At 51.2% G+C, this 26,886-nt stretch overlaps 10 protein-coding genes across 10 annotated transcripts; all 10 read right to left on the bottom strand.

Moving 5' to 3' along the window:
* Positions 1-239: 239 nt before the first annotated feature.
* Positions 240-548, bottom strand: LOC120749552 (feather beta keratin-like). The gene has a single exon (XM_040057065.1). It carries the CDS (start codon positions 546-548, stop codon positions 240-242), a length of 309 nt encoding a protein of 102 aa, XP_039912999.1.
* A 2,318-nt stretch (positions 549-2,866) lies between these two features.
* Positions 2,867-3,193, bottom strand: LOC120749544 (feather beta keratin-like). Its single transcript, XM_040057054.1, has one exon. The coding sequence runs from the start codon at positions 3,191-3,193 to the stop codon at positions 2,867-2,869; it is 327 nt and encodes a 108-aa protein (XP_039912988.1).
* Positions 3,194-5,768: 2,575 nt separating this feature from the next.
* On the bottom strand, positions 5,769-6,241 carry LOC120749444 (feather beta keratin-like). Its single transcript, XM_040056849.2, has one exon. It carries the CDS (start codon positions 6,239-6,241, stop codon positions 5,906-5,908), a length of 336 nt encoding a protein of 111 aa, XP_039912783.1. The 3' UTR covers positions 5,769-5,905.
* Positions 6,242-8,544: 2,303 nt separating this feature from the next.
* LOC131378464 (feather beta keratin-like) lies at positions 8,545-9,178 on the bottom strand. The gene is made up of 2 exons (XM_058422256.1): positions 9,085-9,178; positions 8,545-8,894 (listed from the first exon to the last, which is right to left on the bottom strand). Exons 1-2 carry the CDS (start codon positions 9,176-9,178, stop codon positions 8,545-8,547), a joined length of 444 nt encoding a protein of 147 aa, XP_058278239.1.
* A 2,248-nt stretch (positions 9,179-11,426) lies between these two features.
* Positions 11,427-11,899, bottom strand: LOC120749461 (feather beta keratin-like). The gene has a single exon (XM_040056886.2). It carries the CDS (start codon positions 11,897-11,899, stop codon positions 11,564-11,566), a length of 336 nt encoding a protein of 111 aa, XP_039912820.1. The 3' UTR covers positions 11,427-11,563.
* Positions 11,900-14,203: 2,304 nt separating this feature from the next.
* LOC120749514 (feather beta keratin-like) lies at positions 14,204-14,536 on the bottom strand. Its single transcript, XM_040056990.2, has one exon. The coding sequence runs from the start codon at positions 14,534-14,536 to the stop codon at positions 14,204-14,206; it is 333 nt and encodes a 110-aa protein (XP_039912924.1).
* A 2,732-nt stretch (positions 14,537-17,268) lies between these two features.
* LOC120749484 (feather beta keratin-like) lies at positions 17,269-17,604 on the bottom strand. The gene has a single exon (XM_040056933.1). It carries the CDS (start codon positions 17,602-17,604, stop codon positions 17,269-17,271), a length of 336 nt encoding a protein of 111 aa, XP_039912867.1.
* Positions 17,605-20,336: 2,732 nt separating this feature from the next.
* On the bottom strand, positions 20,337-20,672 carry LOC120749497 (feather beta keratin-like). The gene has a single exon (XM_040056954.1). It carries the CDS (start codon positions 20,670-20,672, stop codon positions 20,337-20,339), a length of 336 nt encoding a protein of 111 aa, XP_039912888.1.
* Positions 20,673-23,400: 2,728 nt separating this feature from the next.
* Positions 23,401-23,736, bottom strand: LOC120749505 (feather beta keratin-like). Its single transcript, XM_040056966.1, has one exon. It carries the CDS (start codon positions 23,734-23,736, stop codon positions 23,401-23,403), a length of 336 nt encoding a protein of 111 aa, XP_039912900.1.
* A 2,306-nt stretch (positions 23,737-26,042) lies between these two features.
* Positions 26,043-26,375, bottom strand: LOC120749523 (feather beta keratin-like). The gene has a single exon (XM_040057019.1). It carries the CDS (start codon positions 26,373-26,375, stop codon positions 26,043-26,045), a length of 333 nt encoding a protein of 110 aa, XP_039912953.1.
* Positions 26,376-26,886: the final 511 nt, after the last annotated feature.

Raw genomic sequence — 26,886 nt, 5'->3', positions numbered from 1 at the left:
TTTCTGGTTTTGTTGTGGGTGAGGCTGTGAGAGCTTTTGAATTCAAAAAGAAGAGGAGACAAGTGGGGCTTTGATACAGGAGATCTTTATTGTTGCAGAAGAAATAAAAGGCAAGGGAGAGAACATGAATGGATCCAGGGAGAGGTGAAAGTATCTCGACCATCAGCCAAGGTGCTTTGCTTGCGGGAGCATTTGCCAGAGCCCTGAGCTGGTGATGTCAGGAGTGGTGCTGAGATCCCTTAGCAGATGTAGCCGCCCCTTCTGCCGTAGCAGCCCAGGCCTCCCAGGCCATAGCCAAGGCCAAAGCCAAATCCACCCGAGATGGGCTGTCCCTGGGCACTGAGTTCAGTGCCCACAGCAGCCGAGGAGGTGGATCCGACGGCGGTGTTCTGGGGGAAGGAGGTCATGATGGGTCCTGGCAGGGTCACCAGCACAGGGGAAGGGTTGATGATGACGCTGGAGTTCTGGCACTGCAGGGCACAGGGCTCGTTGCAGCTGTTGGCCAGCGGGGTGGGTCCGCAGGGACGGCAGAGGTCGTAGCAGGCCATGGGTGTGGTGTGGAGGGTCCTGGAAGAGAGGAGGGTGAGACAGGACCCCGAAGTGGGGGTTTGAGGCTGTGATGCAGGAGAGAGAGGGAGAGTGTGGAGGATGTTGTGGGTCTGTGGGGAGTTCTGAAGGCTGCTGAGGCTGGGGCTTGAGAGTGCAGGAAGAGAGGGTCCAAGGGTGCAGGAGGGTCAGGGGTTTGAGGCTTACCTGGTCAGAAGGAGCAGGAGGAGAAGGTGTGAGGAGAAGTGTGTGAGGGAGAGAGGCTCTGGGCCGGCTTTTATGCTGGTCCTGGAGGGGCAGGACAGCCTCCTCCCATGGCCTTGGGCCCTTTTGCGGGCATCAGCTCCTGGCTGCCCCAGCCTGCTGAGCCATGAGTTGGGAAGTGTTTTCTTCCCCTGCCTCTGCAGTGTCATGTCCTGCTCTTGAGGCTGTGTCCATCTGACCTTGGCAGCAGCTTTAATGAGTTGGTGTTTGGGAGGTTTTGATTGTTTGATGTGTGTCATGGAGGGCTGAATAAACAACCAGAGCCCAGGACGGGTGTGAGGTCCTCAGTGAGGTCATTTTGTGGCATTCGTGTGCTGTGGTTTGAGGGAACCTTGTGAAGACTGGGCTCATCCCTTTGTGTCTTGAATGAGATCAAGAGACAGAAACTGGAAATGCAGGTACTGGTCAGGATGGATTTGTTTCCATTTTATGGTCCATTTGGAATTCAGAAAATTACATGACAATGCACTCTTTCATTTAATGTGTATTTTTAACATCACTAAACCTCAGAAAAAAACCCTCCACCTTGAAATGGTGTCTGATGCCTTTCTTATCACAGCTGGTCTGTGACTTCAATTCTGTTATTCCGCATTCAAGCTCTTTGGTTTCCTATCCTATATCCCTTAAGTTTTAATACTGTGTTCCTCTTAGCAAACCCCCATAATTACTGCATGATCGTCAGCGTGCTCCTCTTTCCTTCTTTGTCATAGTGTGGACATTTCTGCATCGAATTCTTTGATTCCAAGTCCACCTTTTGAGGCCTTGTCCATCTAACTTTGACAGCAGCTTTTAAGCACAAGTTGGTATTTGAGAGGGTTTGCATGAAATACTGGTGTTAGACTGCGCCCAAGAAGCAACCAAAATTTAGGAGAGGTGTGGTGTCACCAGGGAAATCACCCTGTGGCACTCACTCGTATGTTCTGTGGTGTGTGGGTGTGTTGTGAAGAGGGTCCCCATTCCCTTCCAGCCCTGTCAGGTTACGCTGGCATTTGCAGCTGTGCTGGAGCTGTTGCCTCGTCCCTCCCATTCCATTGCCTCCCACCTCGATCCCACCTGGCTAAGCCTGACACTAGACCTGACTTTTCCTGGTCACTGTGCGCTGTGGAGATCTTGGTGCCCATCTTGCTCTGATGATTTTGATCAACAGGGTGATGTAATCCTTTACTTATGCTGAGTGTGGAGGGCAGAGGCCACTTGTGATTATCTGAATGAGTATTTGGAGGGTGGTTGTTGGTGAGCATTGAAAGATCCTTAAAAACAACCAGGCAAACCCAAGTTGTGTCTGTGCCCACCATGGGTGCCTGGGAATGGTCTGAAGGGCTAGACCAGGAGACATGTGGTCGGTACCCCAAAATCCAGATGGCAACAAGTCCCCAGTGCTGTAGGCCAAGAGTCGGATCCATTGGGCCAAGCCTGAAACTCTGACTGTTGATGGACATCAGCTGGAGATCCAAGCCTGAACTGTCCCAGGTCCCGCAAATCCGGCTCTTACTGACTGTGATCAAGCAGAAGACAATGAAGTAACTGCTCTCAAGTGTTCCTGCCTATCTGGATGATGTTGTTGCTATTTTGGGGGGAGGTTTATGGAGTCCTGCTGAGAAGAGAGTTTCTCAAGTGTGTTCTGGCACAGAGAGACATGGAGAAAGCCACGAGCAGGAGACATTTGTTGTGTCAAAGGCTTTGGTGCAGTTGGTGATGGACTTGAGTCTCCCCTCAATCCCTGCTTCCCATGTCAGTCTTGATTGTTACAAGTCATGATGGATTTGCTAAGACGGGTGATGAGACCTTATTCCATTCCTACCAATGACCTGTTTATTGCCAGCACTGTGTTGGGTGGGGAGGTGAGACCATTGGAATTCACAAAGATGAGGAGACATGTCAGGCTTTGATGCAGGAAAACTTTATTGAGGCAAGAAGAAATGAAGAGACAGGGGAAAGTATTTGAAAGTATCCAGTGTGAGGTAGAAGTACAGCAATCATCAGCAGAGTTGCTTGGCTTGCTGGAGTTGTTGCCAATTCCCCGAGCTGGTGGTGTCAGGGGTGGTGCTGAGAGCCCTCAGCAGTTGTAGCTGCCCCTTCTGCCATAGCAGCCCAGACCTCCCAGGCCATAGCCAAATCCACGGCCATAGCCAAGGCCAAAGCCAAATCCACCTGAGATGGGCTGTCCCTGGGCACTGAGTTCAGTGCCCACAGCAGCCGAGGAGGTGGATCCGACGGCGGTGTTCTGGGGGAAGGAGGTCATGATGGGTCCTGGCAGGGTCACCAGCACAGGGGAAGGGTCGATGATGACACGGGAATCCTGGCATTGCAGGGCACAGGGCTCGTTGCAGCTGTTGGCCAGCGGGGTGGGTCCACAGGGACGGCAGATGTTGGAGCAGGCCATGGGTGTGGTGTGGAGGGTCCTGGAAGAGAGGGGGGTGAGACAGGCTGGGGATTGGGGGTGTGAGGGGTAGTGATGCAGGAGAGAGAGGGAGAGTGTGGAGACTCTTCTGGTGTTGTGGGGAGGCAAGAGGGCTGCTGAGGCTGGGGCTGAGTGTGCTAGAAGAGATGGGCCAGGGGTGCAGGAGGATCAGGCGTTTGAGGCTTACCTGGTCAGCAGGAGCAGCAGAAGAAGTGTGTGAGGAGAAGTGTGTGAGGGAGAGAGGCTCTGGCCTGGCTTTTATGCTCATCCTGGAGAGGTGGGACAGCCTCATCCCATGGCCTTGGGGCATTTTGCAGGCTGAAGTTCTTTGCTGGCCTCGCCTGCTGAGTCACAGAGTGGGGAGTGTTTTTCTTTCCACATTTTTCAATTCCATGTTGAGGTCTTTTTTCTCCATCCATCTGGTCTTGGCTGCCACATTCAATAGGGGTTGGCATTTGGGTGTATTATTAAATGTGTTCAAGAGAGGGCTGAATAAGCAACCAGAGCCCTGGAGATTTGCAGTCTCATCCGTGTTGTTATTTTGTGGCACTCGTGTGCTGTGGTTTGTGGGTGCCTTGTGATGGCTGGGACTCTCTTCTGTGCCGCTGGATGTCCATCAATCATTGTGCTGCACCCAGGAGTGCAGAGTGAGCTGCAGGTGTCCTGTGGAGGTCACTCTGCAATAACTTGGCCAGGTCACAGTGCCTGGGAGCCCCTGATGGATGAAAGAGAGCTCATGGCCTTGTCTTGAATGTGATGAATAGAGAACAGCTGGAACAAGAGAGGCTGTTCAGGCTGAACTTGTTCCAATGTTATGGCGCTTTTGGAATTCTCAACTGCACATGATACCTAACTCTGTCATTTAAATTGTATTCCTTGAGCTCATTAAGAAACCCATTAAAGAAAGAAGAAATGGGTGCCCAGGCAGGTCTGTGACATCACTTGTCTTATTCCACATTAAGGTCATATGGTTTCAAAGTTTGTATCCTTTAAGACTTAACATCACGTTCATTTTGTAAACAAAAGCCACTAATTCCTAGCTCTGGACAGCAACATCATCTTTCTTTCCTTGTCATGGTGCAGGTGTTTGTTTTTAGAATTCTGTGATTCCTGACCTTCTGTTGAGTCTGTGTCCATCTGACCTTGGTGGCAGCTTTTCAATGGGATTATCAGAGGTTAAAGACTGGTGCTGCTGGTGCATGTCAGGTTGGGGTGAAGACATTACCCAAGCTTGGGAGAGGTGGGGTGTCACCACTGCTGTCACCCTGTGATACTGGTGTGCTGTCGTTTTTGTGTGTGCTGTGAAGTGGGGCCCCTTTCCCTCCCCGCCATGGCAGGCTGCTCTGGGCTTTGCAGGTGTTGTGGGGCTGAGGAGCTGCTCCTTCCAGTGCATTCACTCCCTGCCTCCCTTGGCTCCCTCTCTCCTGCCCAGTCTATATGCCAGGCCTTTCCAATGGAGATGGGAAAGCAGCTCCTGAGATCTATGAAGGTCACCCAAGCTCCCCAAAGTCCAGTGCTGGTGGATCCATAGCCGATGTCTCAGCTGTGCCCAGCGTGGTCACAGATTGGGGTCACAGTGCTGGGCCCTGAGTGACACATGGAAAAGAAAACAGCTGGAGGATTAGGAGAAGAATTGAGGAGAAGTTGAAGGAACTTAAACTTTCAGAAGAAGTGAATTGACCTTATTGCTCTCAGGAATCGTCTTAATAGAAATTGGTTAAAATTGGAGTCTCCCTTTCACCAAGCCATTCAGAAGAGGGAATGGACTTAAGTTTCCTTAGCAGTGGTTTAGTTTCCTATTAGGGAAATTTAATTCACAAAAACACAGGACAACCAAGACAGGGAAAGGGCTGGAGAATCTGTCCTAGAGGAGAGACTGGGAGAGCTGGGATTCCCAGGAGACAAGGATGGAGAGCTGAATGTCATGAATTTATGAAAATCCCTGATGGCATGGAATGAAGTCAAGGAAGTCCATTTACTCACAGTAGTGCCACCCTACAGAAAAGAAGGCAAGGACATGAGTGAAAACAGATGGAATTGCATGGGCAAAGAAGGGAAGAATTTTTCAATGTGTAGGTGGATAGAGAGGGGAGGAGGTGCTGGAGCCTCTGTCCTGGGATTCCATGGTTCTGGCAATCCTGCACTTGTTAGTCTTTGTTGGGCAGAGGGGAATGAAGCATTTGCATGCCAGAGTTGCTGCCCAAGTGGAAGGTTTTGTGACTCTGCTGTGATGGTTGGAGCGTTCTGCTGGCCAGTGAATTTGTCAAGTGTGTGCTGCCACTTGAGAGACACTCTACCAGACCTGTGCTCAGGAGATCATTGATGTGTCAGAAGCCTTTGGTGTGCCAGGTGATGGGCTTCTGACACATTCTGGAAGGTTCTCCCGATCCCTTTAGTGATGGTGACATAACTGCTATGAAATGTGTTGTGCCCCTTTCCCGTTCACCTGAATGCTCTCTCTGGCACAGTGTGAGGTGGGGATGTGAGACATTGGAAATTGCAAAGATGAGGAGACATGTCAGGCTTTGATGCAGGAAAACTTTATTGAGGCAAAAGAATTAAAAGGCTGAAGAAAGACATTGAAGAGATGCCTTGTGAAGAGCAAGTATGAAACGCATCATCCAAGGTGCTTTGCTTGCAGGAGCTTTTGCCAGAACCCCAAGCTGGTGGAGTCATGGATGCTTTTGAAGGCCCTCAGCAGTTGTAGCCGCCCCTTCTGCCGTAGCAGCCCAGGCCTCCCAGGCCATAGCCAAACCCACGGCCATAGCCAAGGCCGTAGCCAAAGCCACCAAATCCACCCGAGATGGGCTGTCCCTGGGCATTGAGTTCAGTGCCCACAGCAGCCGAGGAGGTGGATCCGACGGCGGTGTTCTGGGGGAAGGAGGTCATGATGGGTCCTGGCAGGGTCACCAGCACAGGGGAAGGGTCGATGATGACACGGGAATCCTGGCACTGCAGGGCACAGGGCTCGTTGCAGCTGTTGGCCAGCGGGGTGGGTCCGCAGGGACGGCAGATGTCGTAGCAGGCCATGGGTGTGGTGTGGAGGGTCCTGGAAGAGAGCAGGAGGAGACAGGGCCCCGAAGTGGGGGTTTGAGGCAGTGATGCAGGAGAGAGAGGGAGAGTGTGGAGGCTGTTGTGGGTCTGTGGGGAGTTGTGAGGGCTGCTGAGGCTGGGGCTTGAGAGTGCAGGAAGGGAGGGTCCAAGGGTGCAGGAGGGTCAGGGCTTTGAGGCTTACCTGGTCAGAAGGAGCAGGAGGAGAAGGTGTGAGGAGAAGTGTGTGAGGGAGAGAGGCTCTGGACCGGCTTTTATTTTGGTCCTAGAGGGGCAGGACAGCCTCATTCCATGGCCTTGGGGCATTTTGCTGGAATGAGCTCCTGGCTGGCCCAGCCTGCTGAGTCATGAGTTGGGAAGTGTTTTCTTCCACTGCCTCTGCAGTGTCATGTCCTGCTCTTGAGCCTGTGTCCATCTGACCTTGGCAGCAGCTTTAATGAGTTGGTGTTTGGCAGGTTTTGGTTGTTTGATGTGTGTCAGGGAGGGCTGAATAAACAACCAGAGCCCAGGAGAGGTGTGAGGTCCTCAGTGAGGTCATTTTGTGGCATTCGTGTGGTGTGGTTTGAGGGTACTTTGTGAAGACTGGGTTCATCCCTTTGTGTCTTGAATGAGATCAAGAGACAGAAACTGGAAAAGCAGGTACTGGTCATGATGGATTTGTTTAGTTTTTATGATCTGTTTGGAATTCCGAAAATTACGTGACAATGAACTGGGTTTTCTAAGATTTAGCATCATTAAAATCAGACAAGAAATCCAGAAATGATGTTCAATGCCTTTTTTTAATCATAGCTGGTCTGTTACTTCAATTCTGTTATTCCACATTCAAGCTCTAACGTTTCCTGTCTTATATCCCTTAAGTCTTAATACTATGTTCCCCTTAGCAAAACCCCATAATTACTGCCTGATGGTCAGCGTGCTCCTCTTTCCTTCTTTGTCATGATATGGGTATTTCTGCATTAAATTCTATGATTCCATGTCCTCCTTTTGAGGCCTTGTCCATCTAACCTTGACTGTAGCTATGAAGCAAAAGCTGGTACGTGTGAGGTTTGTGTGGAAGCTTGGTGTTAGGCTGGGAACAATAAACAACCAAAATATAGGAGAGGTGTGGTGTCACCAGTGAAATCACCCTGTGGCACTCACTCGTGTGCTGTGGTGTGTGGGTGTGTTGTGAAGAGGGTCCCCATTCCCTCCCAGCCCTGTCAGGCTGCTCTGGCATTTGCAGCTGTGCTGGAGCTGTTGCTCCTTCCCTCCCATTCCATTGCTCCCCACCTTGATCCCACCTGGCTAAGCCTGACACTAGACCTGACTTTTCCTGCTCACTGTGCTCTGTGGAGATCTTGGTGCCCATCTTGCTCTAATGATTTTGATCAACAGGGTGATGTAATCCTTTACTTACACTGAGTGTGGAGGGCTGAGGCCACTTGTGATTGTCTGAATGAGTATTTGGAGGGTGGTTGTTGGTGAGCATTGAAAGATCCTTAAATACAACCAGGCAAACCCAAGTTGTGTCTGTGCCCACCATGGATGCCTGAGAAAAGTGGAAGAGCTGGACCCAGAAGCTTGTAGTCAGTGTCCCAAAGTTCTTATGGCAAAAAGTCCCCAGTGCTGCAGGCCAGTAGTTGGATCCATTGGGCCAAGCCTGAAACTCTGACTGTTGCTGGACATCCGCTGGAGATCCAAGCCTGAACTGTCCCAGGTCCCGCAAATCCGGCTCTTACTGACTGTGATCAAGCGGGAGACAATGAAGTAACTGCTCTCAAGTGTTCCTGCCTAGTTGGATGATGTTGTTGCTATTTTTGGAGGGAGGGTTAGGGAGTCCTGCTGGGAAGAGAGTTTCTCAAGTGTGTTGTGGCACAGAGAGACATGGAGAAAGCCACGAGCAGGAGACATTTGTTGTGTCAAAGGCTTTGGTGTAGTTGGTGATGGACTTGAGTCTCCCCTCAATCCCTGCTTCCCATGTCAGTCTTGATTGTTACAGGTCATGATGGATTTGCTAAGACGGGTGATGAGACCTTGTTCCATTCCTACCAATGACCTGTTTATTGCCAGCACTGTGTTGGGTGGGGAGGTGAGACCATTGGAATTCACAAAGATGAGGAGACATGTCAGGCTTTGATGCAGGAAAACTTTATTGAAGGGGGAAAAAAAAAAAATCAGGAGAAAGTGTTTGAAAGGATCCAATGTGAGGTAGAAGTACAGCAACCATCAGCAGAGTTGCTTGGCTTGCAGGAGTTGTTGCCAATTCCCTGAGCTGGTGGTGTCAGCAGTGGTGCTGAGGGCCCTCAGCAGTTGTAGCCGCCCCTTCTGCCGTAGCAGCCCAGGCCTCCCAGGCCATAGCCAAGGCCAAAGCCAAATCCACCCGAGATGGGCTGTCCCTGGGCACTGAGTTCAGTGCCCACAGCAGCCGAGGAGGTGGATCCGACGGCTGTGTTCTGGGGGAAGGAGGTCATGATGGGTCCTGGCAGGGTCACCAGCACAGGGGAAGGGTCGATGATGACACGGGAATCCTGGCACTGCAGGGCACAGGGCTCGTTGCAGCTGTTGGCCAGCGGGGTGGGTCCGCAGGGACGGCAGATGTTGGAGCAGGCCATGGGTGTGGTGTGGAGGGTCCTGGAAGAGAGGGGGGTGAGACAGGCTGGGGATTGTGGGTGTGATGCAGGATGCAGGAGAGAGAGGGAGAGTGTGGAGACTCTTCTGGTGTTGTGGGGAGGCAAGAGGGCTGCTGAGGCTGGGGCTGAGTGTGCTAGAAGAGATGGGCCAGGGGTGCAGGAGGATCAGGGGTTTGAGGCTTACCTGGTCAGCAGGAGCAGCAGAAGAAGTGTGTGAGGAGAAGAGTGTGAGGGAGAGAGGCTCTGGCCCGGCTTTTATGCTGGTCCTGGAGAGGTGGGACAGCCTCATCCCATGGCCTTGGGGCATTTTGCAGGCTGAAATTCTTTGCTGGCCTCGCCTGCTGAGTCACAAATTGGGGAGTGTTTTTCTTTCCACATTTTTCAATTCCATGTCGAGGTCTTTTTTCCGCATCCATCTGGTCTTGGCTGCCACATTCAATAGAGAGTTGGTATTTGGGTGTATTATTAAATGTGTTCAAGGGAGGGCTGAATAAGCAACCAGAGCCCTGGAGATTTGCAGTCTCATCCGTGTTGTCATTTTGTGGCACTCATGTGTTGTGGTTTGTGGGTGCCTTGTGATGGCTGGGACTCTCTTCTATGCCGCTGGATGTCCATCAATCATTGTGCTGCACCCAGGAGTGCAGAGTGAGCTGCTGGTGTCCTGTGGAGTTCACTCTGCAATAACTTGTCCAGGTCACAGTGCCTGGGAGCCCCTGATGGATGAAAGAGAGCTCATGGCCTTGTCTTGAATGTGATGAATAGAGAACAGCTGGAACAAGAGAGGCTGTTCAGGCTGAACTTGTTCCAATGTTATGGCGCTTTTGGAATTCTCAACTGCACATGATACCTAACTCTGTCATTTAAATTGTATTCCTTGAGCTCATTAAGAAACCCATTAAAGAAAGAAGAAAAGGATGCCCAGGCAGGTCTGTGACATCACTTGTCTTATTCCACATTAAGGTCATATGGTTTCAAAGTTTGTATCCTTTAAGACTTAACATCACGTTCATTTTGTAAACAAAAGCCACTAATTCCTAGCTCTGGACAGCAACATCATCTTTCTTTCCTTGTCATGGTGCAGGTGTTTGTTTTTAGAATTCTGTGATTCCTGACCTTCTGTTGAGTCTGTGTCCATCTGACCTTGGTGGCAGCTTTTCAATGGGATTATCAGAGGTTAAAGACTGGTGCTGCTGGTGCATGTCAGGTTGGGGTGAAGACATTACCCAAGCTTGGGAGAGGTGGGGTGTCACCACTGCTGTCACCCTGTGATACTGGTGTGCTGTCGTTTTTGTGTGTGCTGTGAAGTGGGGCCCCTTTCCCTCCCCGCCATGGCAGGCTGCTCTGGGCTTTGCAGGTGTTGTGGGGCTGAGGAGCTGCTCCTTCCAGTGCATTCACTCCCTGCCTCCCTTGGCTCCCTCTCTCCTGCCCAGTCTATATGCCAGGCCTTTCCAATGGAGATGGGAAAGCAGCTCCTGAGATCTATGAAGGTCACCCAAGCTCCCCAAAGTCCAGTGCTGGTGGATCCATAGCCGATGTCTCAGCTGTGCCCAGCGTGGTCACAGATTGGGGTCACAGTGCTGGGCCCTGAGTGACACATGGAAAAGAAAACAGCTGGAGGATTAGGAGAAGAATTGAGGAGAAGTTGAAGGAACTTAAACTTTCAGAAGAAGTGAATTGACCTTATTGCTCTCAGGAATCGTCTTAATAGAAATTGGTTAAAATTGGAGTCTCCCTTTCACCAAGCCATTCAGAAGAGGGAATGGACTTAAGTTTCCTTAGCAGTGGTTTAGTTTCCTATTAGGGAAATTTAATTCACAAAAACACAGGACAACCAAGACAGGGAAAGGGCTGGAGAATCTGTCCTAGAGGAGAGACTGGGAGAGCTGGGATTCCCAGGAGACAAGGATGGAGAGCTGAATGTCATGAATTTATGAAAATCCCTGATGGCATGGAATGAAGTCAAGGAAGTCCATTTACTCACAGTAGTGCCACCCTACAGAAAAGAAGGCAAGGACATGAGTGAAAACAGATGGAATTGCATGGGCAAAGAAGGGAAGAATTTTTCAATGTGTAGGTGGATAGAGAGGGGAGGAGGTGCTGGAGCCTCTGTCCTGGGATTCCATGGTTCTGGCAATCCTGCACTTGTTAGTCTTTGTTGGGCAGAGGGGAATGAAGCATTTGCATGCCAGAGTTGCTGCCCAAGTGGAAGGTTTTGTGACTCTGCTGTGATGGTTGGAGCGTTCTGCTGGCCAGTGAATTTGTCAAGTGTGTGCTGCCACTTGAGAGACACTCTACCAGACCTGTGCTCAGGAGATCATTGATGTGTCAGAAGCCTTTGGTGTGCCAGGTGATGGGCTTCTGACACATTCTGGAAGGTTCTCCCGATCCCTTTAGTGATGGTGACATAATTGCTATGAAATGTGTTGTGCCCCTTTCCCGTTCACCTGAATGCTCTCTCTGGCACAGTGTGAGGTGGGGATGTGAGACATTGGAAATTGCAAAGATGAGGAGACATGTCAGGCTTTGATGCAGGAAAACTTTATTGAGGCAAAAGAATTAAAAGGCTGAAGAAAGACATTGAAGAGATGCCTTGTGAAGAGCAAGTATGAAACGCATCATCCAAGGTGCTTTGCTTGCAGGAGCTTTTGCCAGAACCCCAAGCTGGTGGAGTCATGGATGCTTTTGAAGGCCCTCAGCAGTTGTAGCCGCCCCTTCTGCCGTAGCAGCCCAGGCCTCCCAGGCCATAGCCAAACCCACGGCCATAGCCAAGGCCGTAGCCAAAGCCACCAAATCCACCCGAGATGGGCTGTCCCTGGGCATTGAGTTCAGTGCCCACAGCAGCCGAGGAGGTGGATCCGACGGCGGTGTTCTGGGGGAAGGAGGTCATGATGGGTCCTGGCAGGGTCACCAGCACAGGGGAAGGGTCGATGATGACACGGGAATCCTGGCACTGCAGGGCACAGGGCTCGTTGCAGCTGTTGGCCAGCGGGGTGGGTCCGCAGGGACGGCAGATGTCGTAGCAGGCCATGGGTGTGGTGTGGAGGGTCCTGGAAGAGAGCAGGAGGAGACAGGGCCCCGAAGTGGGGGTTTGAGGCAGTGATGCAGGAGAGAGAGGGAGAGTGTGGAGGCTGTTGTGGGTCTGTGGGGAGTTGTGAGGGCTGCTGAGGCTGGGGCTTGAGAGTGCAGGAAGGGAGGGTCCAAGGGTGCAGGAGGGTCAGGGCTTTGAGGCTTACCTGGTCAGAAGGAGCAGGAGGAGAAGGTGTGAGGAGAAGTGTGTGAGGGAGAGAGGCTCTGGACCGGCTTTTATTTTGGTCCTAGAGGGGCAGGACAGCCTCATTCCATGGCCTTGGGGCATTTTGCTGGAATGAGCTCCTGGCTGGCCCAGCCTGCTGAGTCATGAGTTGGGAAGTGTTTTCTTCCACTGCCTCTGCAGTGTCATGTCCTGCTCTTGAGCCTGTGTCCATCTGACCTTGGCAGCAGCTTTAATGAGTTGGTGTTTGGCAGGTTTTGGTTGTTTGATGTGTGTCAGGGAGGGCTGAATAAACAACCAGAGCCCAGGAGAGGTGTGAGGTCCTCAGTGAGGTCATTTTGTGGCATTCGTGTGGTGTGGTTTGAGGGTACTTTGTGAAGACTGGGTTCATCCCTTTGTGTCTTGAATGAGATCAAGAGACAGAAACTGGAAAAGCAGGTACTGGTCATGATGGATTTGTTTAGTTTTTATGATCTGTTTGGAATTCCGAAAATTACGTGACAATGAACTGGGTTTTCTAAGATTTAGCATCATTAAAATCAGACAAGAAATCCAGAAATGATGTTCAATGCCTTTTTTTAATCATAGCTGGTCTGTTACTTCAATTCTGTTATTCCACATTCAAGCTCTAACGTTTCCTGTCTTATATCCCTTAAGTCTTAATACTATGTTCCCCTTAGCAAAACCCCATAATTACTGCCTGATGGTCAGCGTGCTCCTCTTTCCTTCTTTGTCATGATATGGGTATTTCTGCATTAAATTCTATGATTCCATGTCCTCCTTTTGAGGCCTTGTCCATCTAACCTTGACTGTAGCTATGAAGCAAAAGCTGGTACGTGTGAGGTTTGTGTGGAAGCTTGGTGTTAGGCTGGGAACAATAAACAACCAAAATATAGGAGAGGTGTGGTGTCACCAGTGAAATCACCCTGTGGCACTCACTCGTGTGCTGTGGTGTGTGGGTGTGTTGTGAAGAGGGTCCCCATTCCCTCCCAGCCCTGTCAGGCTGCTCTGGCATTTGCAGCTGTGCTGGAGCTGTTGCTCCTTCCCTCCCATTCCATTGCTCCCCACCTTGATCCCACCTGGCTAAGCCTGACACTAGACCTGACTTTTCCTGCTCACTGTGCTCTGTGGAGATCTTGGTGCCCATCTTGCTCTAATGATTTTGATCAACAGGGTGATGTAATCCTTTACTTACACTGAGTGTGGAGGGCTGAGGCCACTTGTGATTGTCTGAATGAGTATTTGGAGGGTGGTTGTTGGTGAGCATTGAAAGATCCTTAAATACAACCAGGCAAACCCAAGTTGTGTCTGTGCCCACCATGGATGCCTGAGAAAAGTGGAAGAGCTGGACCCAGAAGCTTGTAGTCAGTGTCCCAAAGTTCTTATGGCAAAAAGTCCCCAGTGCTGCAGGCCAGTAGTTGGATCCATTGGGCCAAGCCTGAAACTCTGACTGTTGCTGGACATCCGCTGGAGATCCAAGCCTGAACTGTCCCAGGTCCCGCAAATCCGGCTCTTACTGACTGTGATCAAGCGGGAGACAATGAAGTAACTGCTCTCAAGTGTTCCTGCCTAGTTGGATGATGTTGTTGCTATTTTTGGGGGGAGGGTTATGGAGTCCTGCTGAGAAGAGAGTTTCTCAAGTGTGTTCTGGCACAGAGAGACTTGGAGAAAGCCATGAGCAGGAGACATTTGTTGTGTCAAAGGCTTTGGTGTAGTTGGTGATGGACTTGAGTCTCCCCTCAATCCCTGCTTCCCATGTCAGTCTTGGTTGTTACAGGTCATGATGGATTTGCTAAGACAGGTGATGAGACCTTATTCCATTCCTACCAATGACCTGTTTATTGCCAGCACTGTGTTGGGTGGGGAGGTGAGACCATTGGAATTCACAAAGATGAAGAGACATGTCAGGCTTTGATGCAGGAATACTTTATTGAGGCAAGAAGAAATGAAGAGACGGGGGAAAGAATTTGAAAGGATCCAGTGTGAGGTAGAAGTACAGCAACCATCAGCAGAGTTGCTTGGCTTGCAGGAGTTGTTGCCAATTCCCTGAGCTGGTGGTGTCAGGAGTGGTGCTGAGAGCCCTCAGCAGTTGTAGCCGCCCCTTCTGCCGTAGCAGCCCAGGCCTCCCAGGCCATAGCCAAATCCACGGCCATAGCCAAGGCCGTAGCCAAAGCCAAATCCACCCGAGATGGGCTGTCCCTGGACACTGAGTTCAGTGCCCACAGCAGCCGAGGAGGTGGATCCGACGGCGGTGTTCTGGGGGAAGGAGGTCATGATGGGTCCTGGCAGGGTCACCAGCACAGGGGAAGGGTCGATGATGACACGGGAATCCTGGCACTGCAGGGCACAGGGCTCGTTGCAGCTGTTGGCCAGCGGGGTGGGTCCGCAGGGACGGCAGATGTTGGAGCAGGCCATGGGTGTGGTGTGGAGGGTCCTGGAAGAGAGGAGGGATGAGGCAGGCTAGGGAGTTGGGGTGTGAAGGGCAGTGTTACAAGAGAGAGAGACAGAGTGTGGAGGCTGTTGTGGGTCATTGGGGAGTTGTGAGGGCTGCAACAGCTGGAGCTGAGCATGCTATAAGAGAGGGTCCAAGGGTGCAGGAGGATCCGGGCTTTGAGGCTTACCTGGTCAGCAGAAGAAGGAGGAGAAGGTGTGATGAGAAGTGTGTGAGGGAGAGAGGCTCTGGGCCTGCTTTTATTCTGGTCCTAGAGCGGCGGGACAGCCTCATCCCATGTCCTTGGGGCATTTTGCAGGCTGAAGTTCTTTGCTGGCCCAGCCTGCTGAGTCACGATGTGGGGAGTGTTTTTCTTCCCACCACTCGGCAATTCCATGTCCAGCTCTTTTTTCTGCATCCATCTGGTCTTGGCTGCCACATTCAATAGGGGGTTGGTATTTGGGTGTATTATTAAATGTGTTCAAGGGAGGGCTGAATAAGCAACCAGAGCCCTGGAGCTTTGCAATGTCATCTGCGATGTCATTTTGTGGCACTCGTGTGCTGTGGTTTGTGGGTGCCTTGTGATGGCTGGGACCCTCTTCTGTGCCGCTGGATGTCCATCAGTCCTTCTGTTGTGCCTAGGAATGCTGAAGGAGCTGCAGGTGTCCTGTGGAGGTCACTCTGCAATAACTTGGCCAGGTCACAGTGCCTGGGAGCCCCTGATGGATGAAAGAGAGCTCATGGCCTTGTCCTGAATGTGATGAAGGGATAACAGCTGGAACAAGAGAGGCTGTTCAGGCTGAACTTGTTCCAATGTTATGGTGCTTTTGGAATTCTCAACTGCACATGATACCTAACTCTGTCATTTAAATTGTATTCCTTGAGCTCATTAAGAAACCCTTTAAAGAAAGAAGAAATGGGTGCCCAGGCAGGTCTGTGACATCACTTGTCTTACTCCACATGAAGGTCATATGGTTTCAATGTTTGTATCCTTTAAGACTTAACATCACGTTCATTTTGTAAACAAAACCCACTAATTCCTAGCTCTGGACAGCAACATCATCTTTCTTTCCTTGTCATGGTGCAGGTGTTTGTTTTTAGAATTCTGTTATTCCATGTCTTTCTGATGAATCTGTGTCCATCCGACCCTGGTGGCAGCTTTTCAATGGGATTATCAGAGGTTAAATACTGGTGCTGCTGGTGCATGTCAGGTTGGGGTGAAGACATTACCCAAGCTTGGGAGAGGTGGGGTGTCACCACTGCTGTCACCCTGTGATACTGGTGTGCTGTCGTTTTTGTGTGTGCTGTGAAGTGGGACCCCTTTCCCTCCCCGCCATGGCAGGCTGCTCTGGGCTTTGCAGGTGTTGTGGGGCTGAGGAGCTGCTCCTTCCAGTGCATTCACTCCCTGCCTCCCTTGGCTCCCTCTCTCCTGCCCAGTCTATATGCCAGGCCTTTCCAATGGAGATGGGAAAGCAGCTCCTGAGATCTATGAAGGTCACCCAAGCTCGCCAAAGTCCAGTGCTGGTGGATCCATAGCAGTTGTCTCAGCTGTGCCCAGCTTGGTCACAGTGTGGGGTGACAGTGCTGGGCTCTGGGTGACACATGGAAAAGAAAACTGCTGGAGGATAAAGAGAACGAGACAGATGAGGAGAAGTTGAAGGAACCAGGGGTGTTCAAGTTTAAAAAGAACTGGATTGACCTTATTGCTCTCAGGAATCATCTTTGTAGAAATTGTTTAAAATTGGAGTCTTGTCTCCGTTTCACCAAGGCAATCAGAAGAGGGAATGGACTTAAGTTTCCTTAGCAGAGGTTTCGTTTCCTATTAGGGAAATTTAATTCACAAAAACACAGGACAACCAAGACAGGGAAAGGGCTGGAGAATCTGTCCTAGAGGAGAGGCTGGGAGAGCTGGGATTCCCAGGAGACAAGGATGGTGAGCTGGATGTCATCAATGTATGAAAATCCCTGTTGGCATGGAATGAAGTCAAGGGAGTCCATTTACTCACAGTAGTGCAACCATGCAGAAAAGAGGGCAAGGACACGAGTGAAAACAGATGGAATTGTATGAGCAAAGAAGAGAAGAATTGTTCCATGTGTGGGTGGATAGAGACGGGAGGAGGTGGTGGAGCCTCTGTCCTGGGATTCCATGGTTCTGGCAATCCTGCACTTGTTAGTCTTTCTTGTGCAGAGGGGAATGAAGCACTTGCAGCCCAGAGTTGCTGCCCAAGTGGAAGGTTTTTTGACTCTGCTGAGAGGGTTGGAGCGTTCTGCTGGCAAGAGAGTTTGTCAAGTGTGTGCTGCCACTTGAGAGACACTCTACCAGACCTGTGCTCAGGAGACCATTGATGTGTCAGGAGCCTTTGCTGTGCCAGGTGATGGGCTTCTGACATGTTCTGGAAGGTCCTCCTGATCCCTTTAGTGATGGTGACATAATTGCTAAGAAATGTGTTGTGCCCCTTTCCCGTTCACCTGAATGCTCTCTCTGGCACAGTGTGAGGTGGGGATGTGAGACATTGGAGACTGCAAAGATGAGGAGACATGTCAGGATGTGATGCAGGAGAACTTTATTGAGGCAAAAGAATTAAAAACAGAAGAAAGATGTTGAAGAGATCCATTGTGAACAGCAAGTACGAACACCATCAGCCAAGGTGCTTTGCTTGCTGGGGCTTTTGCCAGAACCCCAAGCTGGTGGTGTCATGGATGGTTTTGAGGACCCTTAGCAGATGTAGCCACCCCTTCTGCCGTAGCAGCCCAGGCCTCCCAGGCCATAGCCAAATCCACGGCCATAGCCAAGTCCGTAGCCAAAGCCACCAAATCCACCCGAGATGGGCTGTCCCTGGGCACTGAGTTCAGTGCCCACAGCAGCCGAGGAGGTGGATCCGACGGCGGTGTTCTGGGGGAAGGAGGTCATGATGGGTCCTGGCAGGGTGATCAGCACAGGGGAAGGGTCAATGATGACACGGGAATCCTGGCACTGCAGGGCACAGGGCTCGTTGCAGCTGTTGGCCAGCGGGGTGGGTCCGCAGGGTTGGCAGATGTTGGAGCAGGCCATGGGTGTGGTGTGGAGGGTCCTGGAAGAGAGGAGGGTGAGACAAGCTGGGGATCGGGGGTGTGAGGGGTAGTGATGCAGGAGAGAGAGGGAGAGTGTGGAGGCTGTTCTGGTGATGTGGGGAGGCAAGAGGGCTGCTGAGGCTGGGGCTGAGTGTGCTAGAAGAGAGGAGCCAGGGGTGCAGGAGGATCAGGCGTTTGAGGCTTACCTGGTCAGCAGGAGCCGCAGAAGAAGTGTGTGAGGAGAAGTGTGTGAGGCAGAGAGGCTCTGGGCCAGCTTTTATGCTGGTCCTGGAGGGGTGGGACAGCCTTGTCCCATGGCCTTAGGGCATTTTGCTGGCTGAAGTTCTTTGCTGGCCCAGCCTGCTGAGTCACAAAGTGGGGAGTGTTTTTCTTTCCACATCTATTCAATTCCATGTCCAGGTCTTTTTTCTGCATCCATCTGGTCTTGGCTGCCACATTCAATAGAGAGTTGGTATTTGGGTGTATTATTAAATGTGTTCAAGGGAGGGCTGAATAAGCAACCAGAGCCCTGCAGATTTGCAGTCTCATCCATGGTGTCATTTTGTGGCACTCGTGTGCTGTGGTTTGTGGGTGCCTTGTGTTGGCTGGGACCCTCTTCTGTGCTGCTGGATGTCCATCAATCATTGTGCTGCACCCAGGAGTGCAGAGTGAGCTGCTGGTGTCCTGTGGAGTTCACTCTGCAATAACTTGGCCAGGTCACAGTGCCTGGGAGCCCCTGATGGATGAAAGAGAGCTCATGGCCTTGTCTTGAATGTGATGAAGGGATAAAAGCTGGAACAAGAGAGGCTGTTCAAGCTGAACTTGTTCCAATGTTATGGTGCTTTTGGAATTCTGAACTGCACATGATACCTAACTCTGTCATTTAAATTGTATTCCTTGTGCTCATTAAGAAACCCCTTAAACAAACAGCAAATGGGTGCCCAGGCAGGTCTGTGACATCACTTGTCTTATTCCGCATGAAGGTCATATGGTTTCAATGTTTGTATTTTTTAAGGCTTAACATCACGTTCATTTTGTAAACAAAAGCCACTAATTCCTAGCTCTGGTCAGCAACATCATCTTTCTTTCCTTGTCATGGTGCAGGTGTTTGTTTTTAGAATTCTGTGATTCCTGACCTTCTGTTGAGTCTGTGTCCATCTGACCCTGGTGGCAGCTTTTCAATGGGATTATCAGAGGTTAAAGACTGGTGCTGCTGGTGCATGTCAGGTTGGGGTGAAGACATTACCCAAGCTTGGGAGAGGTGGGGTGTCACCACTGCTGTCACCCTGTGATACTGGTGTGCTGCCGTTTTTGTGTGTGCTGTGAAGTGGGGCCCCTTTCCCTCCGAGCCATGCCAGGCTGCTCTGGGCTTTGCAGGTGTTGTGGGGCTGAGGAGCTGCTCCTTCCAGTGCATTCACTCCCTGCCTCCCTTGGCTCCCTCTCTCCTGCCCAGTCTATATGCCAGGCCTTTCCAAGGGAGATGGGAAAGCAGCTCCTGAGATCTATGAAGGTCACCAAAGCTCCCCAAAGTCCAGTGTTGGTGGATCCATAGCCGATGTCTCAGCTGTGCCCAGCTTGGTCACAGTGTGGGGTCACAGTGCTTGGCTCTGGGTGACACATGGAAAAGAAAAGTGCTGGAGGATAAAGAGAACGAGACAGATAAGGAGAAGTTGAAGGAACCAGGGATGTTCAGCTTTCAGAAGAAGTGAATTGACCTTATTGCTCTCAGGAATCGTCTTAATAGAAATTGGTTAAAATTGGAGTCTTGTCTCCGTTTCACCAAGCCATTCAGAAGAGGGAATGGACTTAAGTTTCCTTAGCAGTGGTTTAGTTTCCTATTAGGGAAATTTAATTCACAAAAACACAGGACAACCAAGACAGGGAAAGGGCTGGAGAATCTGTCCTAGAGGAGAGGCTGGGAGAGCTGGGATTCCCAGGAGACAAGGATGGAGAGCTGGATGTCATCAATGTATGAAAATCCCTGTTGGCATGGAATGAAGTCGAGGGAGTCCATTTACTCACAGTAGTGCAACCATGCAGAAAAGAGGGCAAGGACATGAGTGAAAACAGATGGAATTGCATGGGCAAAGAAGAGAAGAATTTTTAAATGAGTGAGTGGATAGAGATGGGAGGAGGTGGTGGAGTCCCTGTCCTGGGATTCCATGGTTCTGGCAATCCTGCACTTGTTAGTCTTTCTTGGGCAGAGGGGAATGAAGCACTTGCAACCCAGAGTTGCTGCCCAAGTGGAAGGTTTTGTGACTCTGCTGAGAGGGTTGGAGCGTTCTGCTGGCAAGAGAATTTGTCAAGTGTGTGCTGCCACTTGAGAGACACTCTACCAGACCTGTGCTCAGGAGACCATTGATGTGTCAGAAGCCTTTGCTGTGCCAGGTGATGGGCTTCTGCCACGTTCTGGAAGGTCCTCCTGATCCCTTTAGTGATGGTGACATAATTGCTATGAAATGTGTTGAGCCCCTTTTCCGTTCACCTGAATGCTCTCTCTGGCACAGTGTGAGGTGGGGATGTGAGACATTGGAGACTGCAAAGATGAGGAGACATGTCAGGATGTGATGCAGGAAAACTTTATTGAGGCAAAAGAATTAAAAGGCTGAAGAAAGACATTGAAGAGATGCCTTGTGAAGAGCTAGTATGAAACGCATCATCCAAGGTGCTTTGCTTGCTGGGGCTTTTGCCAGAACCCCAAGCTGGTGGGGTCAGGAGTGGTGCTGAGAGCCCTCAGCAGTTGTAGCCGCCCCTTCTGCCGTAGCAGCCCAGGCCTCCCAGGCCATAGCCAAACCCACGGCCATAGCCAAAGCCGTAGCCAAAGCCACCAAATCCACCCGAGATGGGCTGTCCCTGGACACTGAGTTCAGTGCCCACAGCAGCCGAGGAGGTGGATCCGACAGCGGTGTTCTGGGGGAAGGAGGTCATGATGGGTCCTGGCAGGGTCACCAGCACAGGGGAAGGGTCGATGATGACACGGGAATCCTGGCACTGCAGGGCACAGGGCTCGTTGCAGCTGTTGGCCAGCGGGGTGGGTCCGCAGGGCTGGCAGATGTTGGAGCAGGCCATGGGTGTGGTGTGGAGGGTCCTGGAAGAGAGGAGGGTGAGGCAGGCTAGGGAGTTGGGGTGTGAAGGGCAGTGTTACAAGAGAGAGAGACAGAGTGTGGCGGCTGTTGTGGGTCTGTGGGGAGTTGTGAGGGCTGCAGCAGCTGGAGCTGAGCATGCTATAAGAGAGGGGGCAGGAGTGCAGGAGGATCACGGCTTTGAGCCTTACCTGGTCAGCAGAAGAAGGAGGAGAAGGTGTGAGGAGAAGTGTGTGAGGGAGAGAGGCTCTGGGCCGGCTTTTATGCTGGTCCTAGAGGGGCGGGACAGCCTCATCCCATGTCCTTGGGGGGCATTTTGCAGGCTAAAGTTCTTTGCTGGCCCAGCCTTCTGAGTCACGATGTGGGGAGTGTTTTTCTTCCCACCACTCAGCAATTCCATGTCCAGCTCTTTTTTCTGCATCCATCTGGTCTTGGCTGCCACATTCAATAGAGAGTTGGTATTTGGGTGTATTATTAAATGTGTTCAAGGGAGGGCTGAATAAGCAACCAGAGCCCTGGAGCTTTGCAATGTCATCTGCGATGTCATTTTGTGGCACTCGTGTGCTGTGGTTTGTGGGTGCCTTGTGATGGCTGGGACCCTCTTCTGTGCCGCTGGATGTCCATCAGTCCTTCTGTTGTGCCTAGGAATGCTGAAGGAGCTGCAGGTGTCCTGTGGAGGTCACTCTGCAATAACTTGGCCAGGTCACAGTGCCTGGGAGCCCCTGATGGATGAAAGAGAGCTCATGGCCTTGTCCTGAATGTGATGAAGGGATAACAGCTGGAACAAGAGAGGCTGTTCAGGCTGAACTTGTTCCAATGTTATGGTGCTTTTGGAATTCTCAACTGCACATGATACCTAACTCTGTCATTTAAATTGTATTCCTTGAGCTCATTAAGAAACCCTTTAAAGAAAGAAGAAATGGGTGCCCAGGCAGGTCTGTGACATCACTTGTCTTACTCCACATGAAGGTCATATGGTTTCAATGTTTGTATCCTTTAAGACTTAACATCACGTTCATTTTGTAAACAAAAGCCACTAATTCCTAGCTCTGGACAGCAACATCATCTTTCTTTCCTTGTCATGGTGCAGGTGTTTGTTTTTAGAATTCGGTCATTCCTGACCTTCTGTTGAGTCTGTGTCCATCTGACCTTGGTGGCAGCTTTTCAATGGGATTATCAGAGGTTAAAGACTGGTGCTGCTGGTGCATGTCAGGTTGGGGTGAAGACATTACCCAAGCTTGGGAGAGGTGGGGTGTCACCACTGCTGTCACCCTGTGATACTGGTGTGCTGTCGTTTTTGTGTGTGCTGTGAAGTGGGGCCCCTTTCCCTCCCCGCCATGGCAGGCTGCTCTGGGCTTTGCAGGTGTTGTGGGGCTGAGGAGCTGCTCCTTCCAGTGCATTCACTCCCTGCCTCCCTTGGCTCCCTCTCTCCTGCCCAGTCTATATGCCAGGCCTTTCCAAGGGAGATGGGAAAGCAGCTCCTGAGATCTATGAAGGTCACCCAAGCTCCCCAAAGTCCAGTGTTGGTGGATCCATAGGAGTTGTCTCAACTGTGCCCAGCTTGGTCACAGTGTGGGGTGACAGTGCTGGGCCCTGAGTGACACATGGAAAAGAAAACTGCTGGAGGATAAGGAGAAGAGTTGAGGAGAAGTTGAAGGGACCGGGGATGTTCAACTTTCAGAAGAACTGGATTGACCTTATTGCTCTCAGGAATCATCTTAGTAGAAATTGTTTAAAATTGGAGTCTTGTCTCCCTTTCACCAATCCATTCAGAAGAGGAAATGGACTTAAGTTTCCTTAGCAGTGGTTTAGTTTCCTATTAGGGAAATTTAATTCACAAAAACACAGGACAACCAAGACAGGGAAAGGGCTGGAGAATCTGTCCTAGAGGAGAGGCTGGGAGAGCTGGGATTCCCAGGCGACAAGGATGGTGAGCTGGATGTCATCAATGTATGAAAATCCCTGTTGGCATGGAATGAAGTGGAGGGAGTCCATTTATTGACCGTAGTGCAACCATGCAGAAAAGAGGGCAAGGGCATGAGTGAAAACAGATGGAATTGGATGGGCAAAGAAGGGAAGAATTTTTCAATGTGTGAGTGGATAGAGATGGGAGGATGTGGTGGAGTCTCTGTCCTGGGATTCCATGGTTCTGGCAATCCCGCACTTGTTAGTCTTTGTTGGGCCGAGGAGAATGAAGCACTTGCACGCCAGAGTTGCTGCCCAAGTGGAAGGTTTTGTGACTCAGCTGAGAGGGTTGGAGCGTTCTGCTGGCAAGAGAGTTTGTCAAGTGTGTGCTGCCACTTGAGAGACACTCTACCAGACCTGTGCTCAGGAGACCATTGATGTGTCAGGAGCCTTTGCTGTGCCAGGTGATGGGCTTCTGCCACGTTCTGGAAGGTCCTCCTGATCCCTTTAGTGATGGTGACATAATTGCTATGAAACGTGTTGTGCCCCTTTCCCGTTCACCTGAATGCTCTCTCTGGCACAGTGTAAGGTGGGGATGTGAGACATTGGAGACTGCAAAGATGAGGAGACATGTCAGGATGTGATGCAGGAAAACTTTATTGAGGCAAAAGATTCAAAAAACAGAAGAAAGATGTTGAAGAGATCCATTGTGAAGAGCAAGAAGAAACACCATCAGCAAGGGTGCTTTGCTTGCTGGAGCTTTTGCCAGAACCCCAAGCTGGTGGGGTCAGGAGTGGTGCTGAGAGCCCTTAACAGTTGTAGCAGCCCCTTCTGCCGTAGCAGCCCAGGCCTCCCAGGCCATAGCCAAATCCACGGCCATAGCCAAGGCCGTAGCCAAAGCCACCAAATCCACCCGAGATGGGCTGTCCCTGGGCACTGAGTTCAGTGCCCACGGCAGCCGAGGAGGTGGATCCGACGGCGGTGTTCTGGGGGAAGGAGGTCATGATGGGTCCTGGCAGGGTCACCAGCACAGGGGAAGGGTTGATGATGACACGGGAATCCTGGCATTGCAGGGCACAGGGCTCGTTGCAGCTGTTGGCCAGCGGGGTGGGTCCACAGGGACGGCAGTTGTCGTAGCAGGCCATGGGTGTGGTGTGGAGGGTCCTGGAAGAGAGCAGGATGAGACAGGGCCCCAAAGTGGGGGTTTGAGGGGCAGTGATACAGGAGAGAGAGGGAGAGTGTGGAGGCTGTTCTGGTGTTGTGGGGAGTTGTGAGGGCTGCTGAGGCTGGGGCTTGAGAGTGCAGGAAGAGAGGGTCCAAGGGTGCAGGAGGGTCAGGGCTTTGAGGCTTACCCGGTCAGAAGGAGCAGGAGGAGAAGGTGTGAGGAGAAGTGTGTGAGGGAGAGAGGCTCTGGGCCGGCTTTTATGCTGGTTGTGGAGGGGCAGGACAGCCTCATCCCATGGCCTTGGGCCCTTTGCGGGCATCAGCTCCTGGCTGGCCCGGCCTGCTGAGCCATGAGTTGGGAAGTGTTTTCTTCCCCTGCCTCTGCAGTGTCATGTCCTGCTCTTGAGGCTGTGTCCATCTGACCTTGGCAGCAGCTTTAATGAGTTGGTGTTTGGCAGGTTTTGGTTGTTTGATGTGTGTCATGGAGGGCTGAATAAACAACCAGAGCCCAGGACAGCTGTGAGGTCCTCAGTGAGGTCATTTTGTGGCATTCGTGTGGTGTGGTTTGAGGGTACCTTGTGAAGACTGGGCTCATCCGTTTGTGTCTTGAATGAGATCAAGAGACAGAAACTGGAAAAGCAGATACTGGTCATGATGGATTTGTTTAGTTTTTATGATCTGTTTGGAATTCCGAAAATTACGTGACAATGAACTGGGTTTTCTAAGATTTAGCATCATTAAAATCAGACAAGAAATCCAGAAATGATGTTCAATGCCTTTTTTTAATCATGGCTGGTCTGTGACTTCAATTCTGTTATTCCACATTCAAGCTCTAACGTTTCCTGTCTTATATCCCTTAAGTCTTAATACTATGTTCCCCTTGGCAAAACCCAATAATTACTGCCTGATGGTCAGCGTGCTCCTCTTTCCTTCTTTGTCATAGTATGGACATTTCTGCACTAAATTCTATGATTCCATGTCCTCCTTTTGAGGCCTTGTCCATCTAACCTTGACTGTAGCTATGAAGCAAAAGCTGGTACGTGTGAGGGCTTGCGTGGAAGCTTGGTGTTAGGCTGGGAACAATAAACAACCAAAATATAGGAGAGGTGTGGTGTCACCAGTGAAATCACTCTGTGGCACTCACTCGTGTGCTGTGGTGTGTGGGTGTGTTGTGAAGAGGGTCCCCATTCCCTCCAAGCCCTGTCAGGCTGCTCTGGGATTTGCAGCTGCGCTGGAGCTGTTGCTCCTTCCCTCACATTCCCTTGCTCCCCACCTTGATTCCACCTGTCTAAGCCTGACACTAGACCTGACTTTTCCTGGTCACTGTGCTCTGTGGAGATCTTGGTGCCCATCTTGCTCTGATGATATTGATCAACAGGGTGATGTAATCCTTTACTTACACTGAGTGTGGAGGGCTGAGGCCACTTGTGATTATCTGAATGAGTATTTGGAGGGTGGTTGGTGGTGAGCATTGAAAGATCCTTCAAAACAACCAGGCAAACCCAAGTTGTGTCTGTGCCCACCATGGATGCCTGAGGAAAGTGGAAGAGCTGGACCCAGAAGCTTGTGGTAAGTGTCCCAAATTTCTTACGGCTGCAAGTCCCCAGTGCTGCAGGCCAAGAGCTGGATCCGTTGGGCCAAGCCTGAAACTCTGACTGTTGCTGGACATCTACTGGAGATCCAAGCCTGAACTGTCCCAGGTCCTGCAAATCCGGCTCTTACTGACTGTGATCAAGCGGGAGACAATGAAGTAACTGCTCTCAAGTGTTCCTGCCTAGTTGGATGATGTTGTTGCTATTTTTGGGGGGAGGGTTAGGGAGTCCTGCTGGGAAGAGAGTTTCTCAAGTGTGTTCTGGCACACAGAGACATGGGGAAAGCCACGAGCAGGAGACATTTGTTGTGTCAAAGGCTTTGGTGTAGTTGGTGATGGACTTGAGTCTCCCCTCAATCCCTGCTTCCCATGTCAGTCTTGATTGTTACAGGTCATGATGGATTTGCTAAGACGGGTGATGAGACCTTATTCCATTCCTATTAATGACCTGTTAATTGCCAGCACTGTGTTGGGTGGGGAGGTGAGACCATTGGAATTCACAAAGATGAAGAGACATGTCAGGTTTTGATGCAGGAAAACTTTATTGAGGCAAGAAGAAATGAAGAGACAGGGGAAAGTATTTGAAAGTATCCAGTGTGAGGTAGAAGTACAGCAACCATCAGCAGAGTTGCTTGGCTTGCAGGAGTTGTTGCCAATTCCCTGAGCTGGTGGTGTCAGGAGTGGTGCTGAGAGCCCTCAGCAGTTGTAGCCGCCCCTTCTGCCGTAGCAGCCCAGGCCTCCCAGGCCATAGCCAAACCCACGGCCATAGCCAAGGCCGTAGCCAAAGCCAAATCCACCCGAGATGGGCTGTCCCTGGGCACTGAGTTCAGTGCCCACAGCAGCCGAGGAGGTGGATCCGACGGCGGTGTTCTGGGGGAAGGAGGTCATGATGGGTCCTGGCAGGGTCACCAGCACAGGGGAAGGGTCGATGATGACACGGGAATCCTGGCACTGCAGGGCACAGGGCTCGTTGCAGCTGTTGGCCAGCGGGGTGGGTCCACAGGGACGGCAGATGTTGGAGCAGGCCATGGGTGTGGTGTGGAGGGTCCTGGAAGAGAGGAGGGTGAGACAGGGCCCCGAAGTGGGGGTTTGAGGCAGTGATACAGGAGGCAGAGGGAGAGTGTGGAGGCTGTTCTGGTGTTGTGGGGAGTTGTGAGGGCTGCTGAGGCTGGGGCTTGAGAGTGCAGGAAGAGAGGGTCCAAGGGTGCAGGAGGGTCAGGGCTTTGAGGCTTACCTGGTCAGAAGGAGCAGGAGGAGAAGGTGTGATGAGAAGTGTGTGAGGGAGAGAGGCTCTGGACCGGCTTTTATTTTGGTCCTAGAGGGGCAGGACAGCCTCATCCCATGGCCTTGGGACATTTTGCGGGAATGAGCTCCTGGCTGGCCCAGTCTGCTGAGTCATGAGTTGGGAAGTGTTTTCTTCCCCTGCCTCTGCAGTGTCATGTCCTGCTCTTGAGGCTGTGTCCATCTGACCTTGGCAGCAGCTTTAATGAGTTGGTGTTTGGCAGGTTTTGGTTGTTTGATGTGTGCCAGGGAGGGCTGA

The sequence above is a fragment of the Hirundo rustica genome, chromosome 1 (genome assembly GCF_015227805.2).
Source record: "Hirundo rustica isolate bHirRus1 chromosome 1, bHirRus1.pri.v3, whole genome shotgun sequence".
Lineage (NCBI taxonomy): Eukaryota > Metazoa > Chordata > Aves > Passeriformes > Hirundinidae > Hirundo > Hirundo rustica.
The sequence above is the reverse complement of the archived record's forward strand: the minus strand, read 5'-3'. Positions and strand labels throughout refer to the sequence as shown.